At 41.2% G+C, this 12,595-nt stretch overlaps 1 protein-coding gene across 1 annotated transcript in view; it reads left to right on the top strand.

Moving 5' to 3' along the window:
* The first annotated feature begins 8,953 nt into the window (after positions 1–8,953).
* The window catches only part of MAP3K3 (mitogen-activated protein kinase kinase kinase 3), a 49,200-nt gene continuing 45,558 nt past the window's right edge, over positions 8,954–12,595 (top strand). Inside the window, exons 1-2 of the mRNA XM_011231431.3 lie at positions 8,954–9,075; positions 10,716–10,808. Coding sequence (XP_011229733.1) covers positions 8,980–9,075; positions 10,716–10,808 — 189 coding nt within the window. The 5' untranslated portion in view covers positions 8,954–8,979. The remainder of the gene's footprint in view (positions 9,076–10,715; positions 10,809–12,595) is intronic.

Raw genomic sequence — 12,595 nt, forward strand, 5'->3', positions numbered from 1 at the left:
TCGCCCGCCCCGCTCGTGGCTCGGCGGCTCGGGCGGGGGTTCGGTTTTCCCCGGCCCGCTAGGGCGGTCCCGACCGGCGGAGCCCACTGGGCAGCCTTCTTCCGGGCCGCGCGGCGGGCGCATCCCGAGGAGGCGGCGGCAGGATCGAGGGCCCGTGCTCGGCGGGGCAGCCCGCTCCGGCCCGGGCGAGCCGGACCGCGAGCCCGAGGGCGGGGGAGCGGGAGCTCAGTGTGGGGCCCGGGCTGGAGGCTGGTGCAGGCCCAGCTGCTGTTGTGTCTTTTCCTTGATTTGCTTTTTTTTCCTGCCTGTGTCATTTCCTTCCCTTTGCTCACACAGGCCGGCCAGCGAGAGTTCCCGGGGCTTGCTCTCGAGCCCTGTGCGCGCCCCAGCGCAGGGGGGAGGGCGTGCGGGGAGATAGGCTGGGAGGTGATTAAAACAGCAATCACTGTTATCAACAGCGCAGTTGAGAAATGCGAGCCGCACGCAGATTGCTGGAGGTTAGGATTTGGTCGGGGACTTCCAGTTATAATTCGCATCCTACTTTTTGAAAAATCCATTATTTTTATTTAGCGGTATCCCTGAAAGTATGTAACTTATTTTAAAAGAAGCATTCGCTGCACAAAAGAATCTGTGAAATCATTTCCTTTTTATCAATACTTGCAATTTAAGTTGTGAAGATGTAATCTAAGAAACGCTTTTAATGTGTTCCACACGCGGCATTTGAACTGAATTATATTTCATTGTCCTTTTTGGTAATTTAGCAAATGATTATTGGACTAGGTTAAGTAGCAGATAACATTTTAGATGTACTTTGTTTCTCTTGTTGGATCGGTTATTGTGATACTGTTGTCCACAATCACAAGTTTTGCAAAGTATTTGGTATTGTCCTAAATGAACACTTAAGTGAAACTTCAATGAAAGGATCCTTTGCAAAGGCATCCATTGTATCTGTGAAGTGCCATGCATGTGAAGAGAGAACCTTAATATTTGCTTTGCGCTACAGCAAGGTCAGGTCATTTTCATAGAAGGTTAAGTGTATGCTGTGTCACATTGAGCAGATATTGTTTTGCTGCCTGTCTCTACACTGCGCCTTTGAATGAATTGCCTTGTTCTATTCCACGCTGCCCTTGTACAGTAAAGGATGGGCTTGTTCGTTTGCTGGGTTTACTGTTTCCTTCCCATGCTTTGCTTCAAGCTTGCTCTTCTAGGGTAAGTCTCCTGTGACAGTAAGCAGAAAAGGAACCCAGTAAGGCTTGGTATTTAAATACATAATTCAACAAATACTTACCAAACATTTACTATAAATGGGGCACATGATTCTTCTTGTCCTCCCCAGGCTTCAAACATTTATCTTGTATTTTGGAATTTGATGATTGAACTCAATCCTTGAATTGGTTTGTGGAACCTATGTTTGTGATAGTCTTTACTCTTTGTCTTGTGAGGGCAATCTTAAGTCCCAAGAGGGAGTATGTGATACTTGAGGATGGGCAGACTCCCACTCCCCACTTTCTTGACTACTGACTTAGTAAGAGTGCCCAGATTTGTTGATTATATTTGCATGTCCAACATGAAAATAGATGTCAGCCTGTTTTCACATTTCAAGACATTTTTAAAAACTATTTTAAGTGTATGAGTTTATGGAGAGACAGTGATGGGGAGGAAAGGAGCTATATAGGTAGGGGCCAGAACCCTAAAGAAGAAAGGATCAGGAACTCCGCTTTTCGTTTGTTCCCATGTCTGTTTTACATAAAGCAACTGAGGCAGTGAGAGGGGAACTAACTTACCTGGTGGCTACCATATATTAGGCAAGCTGGTTTAAGAGCCACTGCCTCGCTTTCTTTGGCAGGTTCTCCTCATACCATTCTCTCTTTTTTATAGATGGCCTTGATATGCAATTAGAACTAATACTGAATTCTTCCACAGCCTGGATCTTTAATTTACTTTATAAAAGGTTCAGCAAGGATATGTGTGTACACACACACACACACACACACACACACACAGTCTCTCTCTTAAATACTATTTTCCATTTTGGTGATGTGTATGATATGATGAAAATTCATATTCCCAGGTTAGTCCTCTTTAGTTGCTGTGGTTCTGAATAAACTATGATACAGCAAGAGGTTGGTAAGAGAGACATACAGACTTATTAATATTTTCATTATACTTGTTAAATTCAGCCCAGTGAGGAAAGGACCAAAACTAATTGGAGTCCCTGCCCTGCAGGTTCTTTGGTTAACAGTCATATTTTCCTGAGCTGTTCAAAGCCCCAGACTCAAGCTTGTTTGACAACTTGGGTTGGTAATAAAAACAGGTTAGATTTTATATTGGCTGTTAGCTCTAGTAGATTTCTAATGGGAACTACATTTACCCCTGTAGTACACTTATCCTGGTAAATAATAGGATATATGGAGATATGCTTTTTTTTTGGCTTTGATACTGTGTGGGTATTAAAAAAAATGGGATTGACTTGTCATTTTTCTTGGTCACACTAGAATTCTCTCCCAGTTTTAGTAATTATAGTGGCAAATGCTGTTAATAACACTTGAGACTAATTCACTAGTGCATATTTGGACTTTTTATAAATGCAGTCTGAAACTTAGTGGGAAGTGTTACTGAAAAACATGTAACAACTTGGAAATGTTACAGGAAACTATAGCGAACTGAGTACAGGATTAAGGATGGGTTGGTTCTGCTTCCATAGCTTGGTTGGAAGTCAGAATCATTGTGATTTACAGAAACCTCGGATCTCTAAGGATCCGGGGCTGTTGTGAGTTCCCAGTTAGACCAGTGTCAACTCAGCTTGTCTAGAATCTGACAACCTGACAATCTAGACTCTGGTCAACATGTGTTTTAATTGAAATTGGGGTCACAATTTACTGAGTCAACCTGGCCATATGTCAGCTAGATTTCTGATGTTTTTTAAATGACAGTTTTATTTTATTTTTTTAAAGAATTTATTTATTTACTTGAGAGAGAGTGAGCAGTAGTAGGGGTGGAGGGAGGGAAGGGGCAGAGGGAGAGAGAGAAGCAGACTTCCCACTGAACAGTGAGCCCTGCAGGGCTCAGTCCCAGGACCCTGGAATCGTGACCCGAACCAAATGCAGATGCTTAACCTACTGAGACACCCATGCGCCCCTGACAGTTGGATTTTAAAACTGAATTTTAGGCATTCATAAAAAGTAAATATCCATCTGAATATTACTTAGGGGAATACATAAAGGATAAGAAGCAGCTTTCTTGGTTCTGTCTGTATAAGCTATTCCTTTAGTCTTTGCTCATTTATTTACTGAGTGTCTCTTATGTGTCAGGAGCAGTATTAGGCCCTATATCTGCATTATCCTGCCTTAAGAAGCTACCTTAAGGGGCGCCTGGGTGGCTTAGTCGTTAAGCATCTGCCTTTGGCTCAGGGTGTGATCCTGGTGTTCTGGAATCAAGCCCCGCATCAGGCTCCTCGCTGGGAGCCTGCTTCTTCCTCTCCCACTCCCCCTGCTTGTGTTCCCTCTCTTGCTGGCTGTCTCTCTCTCTCTGTCAAGTAAATAAATAAAATCTTAAAAAAAAAAAAAAAAAGAAGTTACCTTAAGAAGGTAAGGTGAACCAGAAACATGTAAACAAGTGAGTGCAAGGAGGTGTTATAGGTACTATGTCAAAATGGTGTAAAGGTGCATAGGAGCGAGAAATCAATTCTGTAGTTTTGGGATTGACATACATAATCCTATAGTCTCCAGACCTTTAGGTTAATTTCATTAAACATTAAAATAAAATATAGTGATGATATGTTGATTCTTCTGAGGAAGCAACAGCTTCCTTTGTAATATGTATTTTTAAATTTTAGGGGCGCCTTGGTGGCTCAGTCAGTTAAGTGTCTGCCTTTGGCTCAGGTTATGATCTTGGGGTCCTGGGATTGAGTCCTGAGTCAGGCTCCCTGCTCAGTGGGGAGTCTGCTTCTCCCTCTCCCTCTGCCTCTCTCCCAGCTTGTGCTCAGTCTCTCTCTCACTCTTACTCACTCTCTCTCTCAAATAAATAAATAAAGTCTTTAAAAAATAAATTTTGAACCATCAGTTACTTTGGAAGGGCTCTTATATCCCAGAAACAGAAAAATACCAGAATTTGACTTTGAGTTCTAGCAAAGGTTCAACCATGTCCATGAAGGGAAAAAAGTTTCTTGTGAATTGAGGCTCAGGCCTTTTTGTTTGTACTTACTATAAAATGATGTTTGCCCAGGTATTGACAAGGTGGAGGCAGTGGGAATATGTGAAGTGTCATGAAGATTAAGATAGTAAAATCTGGGGGCACCTGGGTGGCTCAGTTGGTTAAAGCATCTGCACTCAGCTTTGGTCATGATCCCAGGGTACTGGGATCGAGTCCTGCATCGGGCTTCCTCCTCAGTGGAGAGTCTCCTTCTCCCTCTTCCTGCCGCTCCCCCTGCTTGTGCTCACTCACACACACACTCTCTCTCTCTGTCAAATAAATAAAATCTTTAAAGAAAGAAAAAAAAAAAGATAGTAAAATCTGACTCAGGGACACTGAAAACAGCAGTGAGCAGTGTGATCAGACGATCCGGCAGTGCTGGGTAGAGTGCTGGCTATGTGAAGAAATAACATTAGTTGAATTAAAACATTACTTTGGGGATTTGTATATATGGAAAAGGGAGAGTGTCTGATATAGTACACAGATGTCATACAGGACAACAATGTTTATTAAAGGACATGGTGCTACTAGAAACTTTTCTGGGTTTTTAGCTGAGGGAATTCATAAATGGGATGCCTTAAGATCCTGCTTTTAGATAGAAGCAGTAGTTCAAGTCTGCAAGATTGTCTTCATGCTGGAGCTAAGGAGAGAGGAGTGTGTTGCCTGGCAGCCTCCAGACCATAGGTCAGGGTATCCGGAGAAGAAAAAGTCGGTGCTGCTGAATAATTATGGATAGCTGTCTGCTTGAGACTGCTTAAGAGCCTGAACTCTAATCCTTATTTCATAGATCCCTTCTTTTCTATTTTCTAATGAATACTCCTTCCCTCTATAGTCATAACCTCTTAATCTCTAGAATGAACTTCTTCCTCTGTGCGTCTTCCTGGTAGCTTTTAAGTGTGTCAAACCACCTCCCTCCTCAGGAAATCTTTTCAAGGTTATAGCACACTAACTATTACCCCAGCCTCAAGTTGTTCATGTGCAAAGTTCACAAATGAATTGTTGATTTCTACTACTTCCAATTTCCTTTGAATCTCCAGCTTCTTGATTCCCTTTAAAATTTTGTTTCTGCCTCTACCAGTCTATTGGACCTGCCTGGCGTATGCCTGCCACTGTCCTTCTTTGGTCCTGATTGCTGTGGTGTTGCTCTTGTTTTTGTTTTTTTTCCTAGTCCTCTTAAAGGTTTCTTTGCTAGCATACCTTCTTCCTAGTCTACCCAATAAGGATTACTACTGATTGAGGATCAGTTCCTGACCTGCTTTTCTTCCCCTTGGTCCCCTCACTTGCTTTTAGGTCCTTTCTCATCTTCAGTTCATTTTTTAAGCTCTCCTGCATAGCTGGAACAGCTTGCTTTTCTGAAAGAATCCAATTTATTCTGTTAATAATTTTGTGAAGTCATCTATAAAACCTCTTACTACTCACTGTAAAAATTTTTTTTTAAAAGATTTTATTATTTATTCGACAGAGATAGAGACAGCCAGCGAGAGAGGGAACACAAGCAGGGGGAGTGGGAGAGGAAGAAACAGGCTCATAGCAGAGGAGCCTGACGTGGGGCTCGATCCCATAACGCCGGGATCACGCCCTGAGCCGAAGGCAGACGCTTAACCGCTGTGCCACCCAGGCGCCCCTGTAAAAAATTTTTTTACACGTGCATGTTTGTGTACTTTGGTTTGTATGTTGTCTAAGTCAGTTGCTTTATTTGTGTAACCTTGTATTTGGGTGTCATTCATTCTTTTACTCCTAGAGTTTGAACAACTTGAAGTATCTTTCAGAACTATCTAATGTATAATACATACTGGTACTCAGTAAATGGTTATTGTTAATGACTAATAAAAATCCAGGAATAAAATTAAGCATTAGGGTAAATTAAGTAGTGTCCAGTCTTTTCTCACCGACCTTTTCCATTGACGATAATAGCCAGCATTTTTTTTAGCATTACGAAGTGTTAGTTAGGTACCATGAGGAATACTTTGTAAGTTCTTTTTCCTTTAGCCCTCACAGCAGCTCTGTGAGATGATACTTTTATTATCTCCGTTTTGCAGATGAGGAAAGTGAGGCTTAGGGGGAATAAGTGATTTGTTCAAAGCCTCCTTAAATCCAGGTCTTTCTAATGTCAAAGGGCATATAAATGACTGCTGCACTCTAAGAAAGCTGCTATTTGTTTTTAAAAGTTTTGTTTGTTTGTTTTTGTTTTTGAGGAATACCATACTGGAGTGCTGATAATTCAGTTAAAATCTCAATCCAGGAAGAAATGCCTAAAAGAGCCACTTGATTTACTTCCTGTCTTTATCCACATCCTCAGCTTGAAGTATCAGTTTAAGAACCTGTCTGCCTCTAGCAGTTTTTTCGACTGACAAAAATCAGATTCTATAACCCTGTGTCCCTTGTGTCAGTTATCCTGAGTTTTAGGAGATAGTGCCAAACCATGCCTCTAGTGTGTTCTCAGTGCTGGAACTACCAAACAAGTTTATCCATGAAGTAATGCCAGGAATTGGTTAGCTTCCTGGAAACTGAATTTGTCAACCTGATAAACCAGCTCTTATAATAGCATCATCTTATACAGAATTAGAAATGATTCTGTTGTTCTACTTGTGGCTTTGACTTGAAAAGCGTGTGTGTTGTGCGTCTCTCTGTGTGTATTCACATCCATCTAGGTTCAATGTCTGAGTTGAAGCAACAACAGAAATTACCAATTACCAATTCGCAGGATGGTTACCTTGATACTGAAAATTCCATGTATCTTCCTGTTAGGAATATCACTAGATGTGCCTCAGAAACACCTGCCTAGTCATAATCCTCTTTATAGTGATCCTAATTTACTGCTACAGTTGGTCCCAAAATTGTATACACATATATTAAATAGTATATAAGCCAACTTAATATATAAGCCTATACATATTATATATATAAGCCAGGCTTCCTAGCTTAGATGTTATGCTCTAATTTTTAAATCTTGGTTGGGAGGTTAAAAAACAAAACAAAATATCGTCCAAGTTCCCTTTCTTTAAGGAGCCTATAGGGAAATCGCTAGAAAATATAAAATAATTTATGGGTTGTATGTGTTTGTGTTTTTTTCACTGTGACAGTTTATTTTATCTTGGGATGTATGTGTTTTAATTTTGACATGTCTTTCTGTAGATACCCACTTCCTTTATATTCACTGTCCCATTTATTTATCCTTTTGTTTCTACATCAACTCTCATACACACTTTGGTATATATTTTGAAATGGAATTAGATGCGAAGCTACTGTACTGGTGTTTTTCTTGCACATTTTAAGTCTCACTTTACTTTTATGAGCAGGCAAAAACCTCCACATGGGCACCCTTCTCTTTCCTTTCCTACACTTCTCAGAGGGCATGTAGGGCCCCTGAGCACATTTGATGTAGAAAGAGGGGAGAGACAAATAACACAGACTTACTTCCTATATGTCATGCTGTTCTTTCCACAAGGTGTTAGAACATTTCCAAGGACCAATGACAAAAGACAAAAGACAGGTGCTTGTTTGGGTGGAGTCTCTTGTACTTGCTTCTTTTAAGGTGTGCTCCAGGTCCCCAAGTGACTCAGTTGTCACCAAAACATGTGTAACAATTTATCTTTCATATTCCTTTCTAGATCAACAGATTTATTTTCAACTCCCAAATGCTATTTGAGTAGACAAGGATCTCCTGAAGGACCTGTGAGATTTTTGCAAAACATGGAATTGGGCTGGTTTGGGCTCTGGGTTTTGTCCATTTGTCTTCAGTGCATGAGAGTTCTAGTACTTCGTGCTATTTCAAGAAAAGGGGATTAAAAGTAATGCCAGTAAGGCAGAGACAATTCATTGCTTGGTCAGTTAGGGAAGAAAAAACAATAGAACTGCCTTTTGGCTTCCCTGTGGGAAGCAGAAGGCCTATAAACTTGTAAGGAGTTGGGAGGGGGGCGTTCAAAGAGTAGGCTTGTAAAACAACTTCTGTTCAAAGCACCTACCTGAGGTCCTTGTTTGGTACGCTTTAAAATGTGCTCTTCTACATGGGATGCTTTAAGAATAAGTCAGTGTGGGGGCGCCTGGGTGGCACAGCGGTTAAGCGTCTGCCTTCGGCTCAGGGCGTGATCCCGGCGTGATGGGATCGAGCCCCACGTCAGGCTCCTCTGCTATGAGCCTGCTTCTTCCTCTCCCTCTCCCCCTGCTTGTGTTCCCTCTCTCGCTGGCTGTCTCTATCTCTGTCGAATAAATAAATAAAATCTTTAAAAAAAAAAAAAAGAATAAGTCAGTGTGTGACTCTGACCCATAATCAGCTCTCCGTGAATTCATCTTTTCACCCAGTACCCTACTACACTGTGCTGTGTTGTTGTTCGCTCCAACTTTTTATCTGTTTTTCCTGGGTGAGTTTCTCTGGCACTGGAAGAATTGCCCTGTTTGAGCACCTTCCTTGCCACCAGTGAATTGGTAAATATTGCTGTCAGAAATCTTATTGGAGATTTGTTAAGAATCCATTAAAATTTAAGTGACCGTAGTCTGACCTCATTTACCTACTCTTCAGACGTCAGATGCACGTGATTGTATTACAGGGTCTGTCATTTTACCTGGGCAGAACTCCCTGAGTATTAGTCATATAATTTGTGATAGTAATTTGCTGGTCTGTATTTTTTTTTAAGTTTTTATTTAAATTGCAGTTAGTTAACATACAGTGTAATATTAGTTTCAGGTGTACAATTTAGTGATTCAACACTTACCTGTGGTCCATATTAAAGTATCTTAGCCCATTTCCTCTCTTTCATTGCAGACGAACAGGAGGCATTGAACTCAATCATGAAGGATCTGGTGGCCCTCCAGATGAGCCGACGTCCCCGGGTGCCTGGATATGAGACCATGAAGAACAAAGACACGGGTCACCCAAATAGGCAGGTGTGTGTGGCCATGGCAGACCCAACTAAATTGCCGGGGAGGGGTTTTCAAATGGGAAATATTTGAGAAGCCAAGGATGCTCTAATACCAGGCTTGAATGTTACTGGCCTCTTTCTTTCACAGTCTGTTAAATGGTAAGTGATACATGCCAGTCAGGTGTAGGTCATGATCTGGAGGCCCACAGCCTTGTGCATCTGACCTTGTGCCTAGTGTTTCATCTGTAGAGAATAAGAATAATTCCTTCACTTGTAGAGACAGTATTCATATAACTGTTCCTTTACTGATTATTTGGCAAATGTTTAATCCAGATTCAAAATCTCTAACTCAGAAGGTTTTTAACTACCTTACAGTATATGCTTAGAAAAAATTAATTAATTTTAGCATTAGCTTATGTAAAATATAATTAGGAAGGGAAATTTATTTAATAAAATATCATATAATATATTCTAAAGGTAACAATAAAATCTGTTTTTTACAGTTGTTTCCCCCTTATATTAACTCAGGTGGTTGAGAGTACCTATTTTTTTGAGAGTTGTGTGCTTCTTTAGGAAAACAATTCCTATTTTTGTTAACATTTAAACTTGTGCAATGTTGAGAACCTTCTTCCTACCTCCAGTGTCATTTACAAACTCCCTGATTCCTGGGTACTTTGGCCTGCAGAGAGGAGTGAATGATGGAGAGCTTTCCTTCCTAGTGGGTATCTAGTACTATATCATATGGCTATGTTTGTGGTGTGTTTGGTGAAAATTTGTCTGTGCCGTTTTCCCTTGTGGTCCTCTTCGTTATCAGCTAACCTCTTTCCTTGTTTGCACCTTGTTTACCAATTCTTCAGAAGAATCTTTGGTTCCTAGAGAAAGAGTAAAGCCCCAGAACTTTTACTGTCTAAGGTCTGCTAGATATAGCCTCTCAGAGTATTTCCTGCCTTTAGGAAAACTAGGGACCCTGAGTCCTTTTGTTTCATGATATAACAGAAGGATTAGCTTAGAAAGCTGCTTTTATTTTTATGGCTACCTTACAAAACTGGGGGAACAACAGAATAGGGCCCATTCTTGTACTATTTTCATACATTATTCTGTCTAATTGTGTGGGTTCTGCCTTGCAGTAACTCTTTTCTATTCAAAGCTGCTTTTGGAAGGAGCATTTTACCAGAAGTGAGTCCCCTCCCCCAGGCTTGAGCCTAATGACCTCACTTTCCTTCCTGTCTTCCTATGTGGAGTGTGCTGCTCCAGTCAGCTGATCTTTCTCCAAATGGGACTATTAGCATGGATATCAGTTAGGTGAAAAGGGGAAGCTTTCTTGAGTTGGAAGACCCAAAGGGACCAGCCTGGGAAGAGGAGGGTGGCGTGGTGGTCCCTGATCATTCCTTGAAGGAAGATTACCTTTTAGAGATCCTTCTGCTTAGAACCTAAAAGCTTTTGTAAGAAACGTCCTGATCTTATACTGTGCCTGCTGCTGTGTTACTAAAGTAAAGTCAGTGGTGTTGAAGGAGAAGGCTGTAAAAAAGGATTGCCTATTGGTTAGGAGGTAATCTTAACAAGAGGTAGTGGTTCTGAGTACCCACAATTTACTTGAATATCATCAATTTTTTTCTGTTGCGTGGAGGGTACAAATTATTAACCTCAGTCTTTTTGTTTTTAAAGAAAAAACACAACAGCAGCAGCTCAACCCTTCTGAACAGCCCCACAGTAACAACAAGCTCATGTGCAGGGGCCAGTGAGAAAAAGAAATTTTTGGTAAGGAACCAAATTACCCATAAAGCTAAAATGTGCTTTCAGATTTGATCCAAGTGCTGGAAGAGTGTGGAGTTCATTTCCTAGACAAGTCATTTTAGTGGATTTAGCACTGGTTACTCATTACCTATGTTCTGTGCTTTTAGTCACCATTTCACAGAACAGTATTATTCATAAGCAGCCTCTGTCAGTGCTGTCCAGTATACTTTGTGTGATGATAGACATGTTCTATATCTGTGCTGTCCAGTGCAGTAGCCACTAGCCACACATAGCTATTGAGCCACGGAGGAAGTGAATTTTAGATTTTATTTAATTTTAATTAGTTTTAATTTAAATAGCCATATGTGGCTAGTGGCTACTGTCTTGGACAGCACAACTTTATATATTCTATAAGGGACTGTTGGCTTGCTGGGCAGGAAATTAAGTGCATGCTTGGAGGTGTTTAGCGATTCATTGGGATATTCATTCCTCCACACAGATCATGTGTTTCTACACATTGTGATAAGCTCATCAGTGGGAATCCTATCTGCGATTCTATTCCAGGAGGTATGGGGATGTGGGGGACATGTGAAGCTGTGGAACTAACATGGCTGTTTAGAAATGGAAGCTCAAAGTTTTACCCTAATATTGGGTAAAAGGCAATGAAATGTTAAGATCACTTTTTTCCCTTAATGAAGTCAAGATTGTAGAATGGTCTTTCTTGGGAATTGTAGCAGATGATCAGCTTCTGACCAGGAAGGGTGTTCTTCGGCAAAATCCAAAAGCAGAAATGGGGAGAAAGTCTCAGTGAATACATTTCTAAGAAGGATGGGGTGAGATCGGTGTAGGGGAGACCTTGGAGGGAGATGTGTTTACAGCTTAGTGTAATGAAAATAAACTTGGCCTAAGAGTCAGATTATTAACAGATGTTAATAATCTGTTAACATAGGACTTTACAATTTACAGAGTGAATCCATATTTATTACTATTATTGTTTTTGTTTGCTTGGGCTTAGGATAGAATTAAACCATTTTCTCCGTTACCAGTTCTGCCAGAAGGTCCATACTTGGGAGAGAGGAACGAAAGATTAAAACCTAATTTAAATGGCTAAGAGATGCCAAATTAGCTAGGAAATGTCAAATAGGGCTAAAGATTCAAATTGCAGAGTTCCAGCTGAAAGTAACCAAGTATTTTGGCCAGCAGGAAAGGTTGCATATTCAGGGAGGGGATGGTGCCAACAGAGACAAAGAGTGCTTACTTCAGCGTGAGAAGGGCAGTATTAGCTACAGGGCAGAGCTGAGATTGGCATCACCTCATGGGGCTCAGGCTGGACACAGCAAAGGAAAGCCAGAAGAGCTCTGGGTTCATCGACAGAAATGTTGTGGGGGCTGAAGCCTGGAAGAACTGGAAAAACCTAACTTAATATCTCTGCTTGGTAGGACTTCAGACATCCTCTTCCCTAAGTGAACAAGCTACGTAACTAATTGAAAAAGAGAATGCATTTGGCAACAACTAAGCATTCTGAGTAGCTATGGAAGTGCATGGGCAGTGAGGTGCTTAGCTATGAACTGTTTGCTAGGAGGTAGGATCTGTGCTCTCTTCTTCCTTCTGTGCATTAGATCCCTGAAAGCCTATAGCCTCATTAGAGCTGGTTGAACATTCTTAGATGTGTGGCACATCCCAGGTGTGGCTGGGGCATGTGGACAGTTTTGCAGGCCACGGTGAGCAGCATCCCTTTACTGGTCATCAACTCACAGTGCTTTATCAGCAGGTGCAATTTCTCTGTGAAGTTGACAGCTTAGTATAGTGAA

This window comes from Ailuropoda melanoleuca, chromosome 13, assembly GCF_002007445.2.
Source record: "Ailuropoda melanoleuca isolate Jingjing chromosome 13, ASM200744v2, whole genome shotgun sequence".
Classification (NCBI taxonomy): Eukaryota; Metazoa; Chordata; class Mammalia; order Carnivora; family Ursidae; genus Ailuropoda; species Ailuropoda melanoleuca.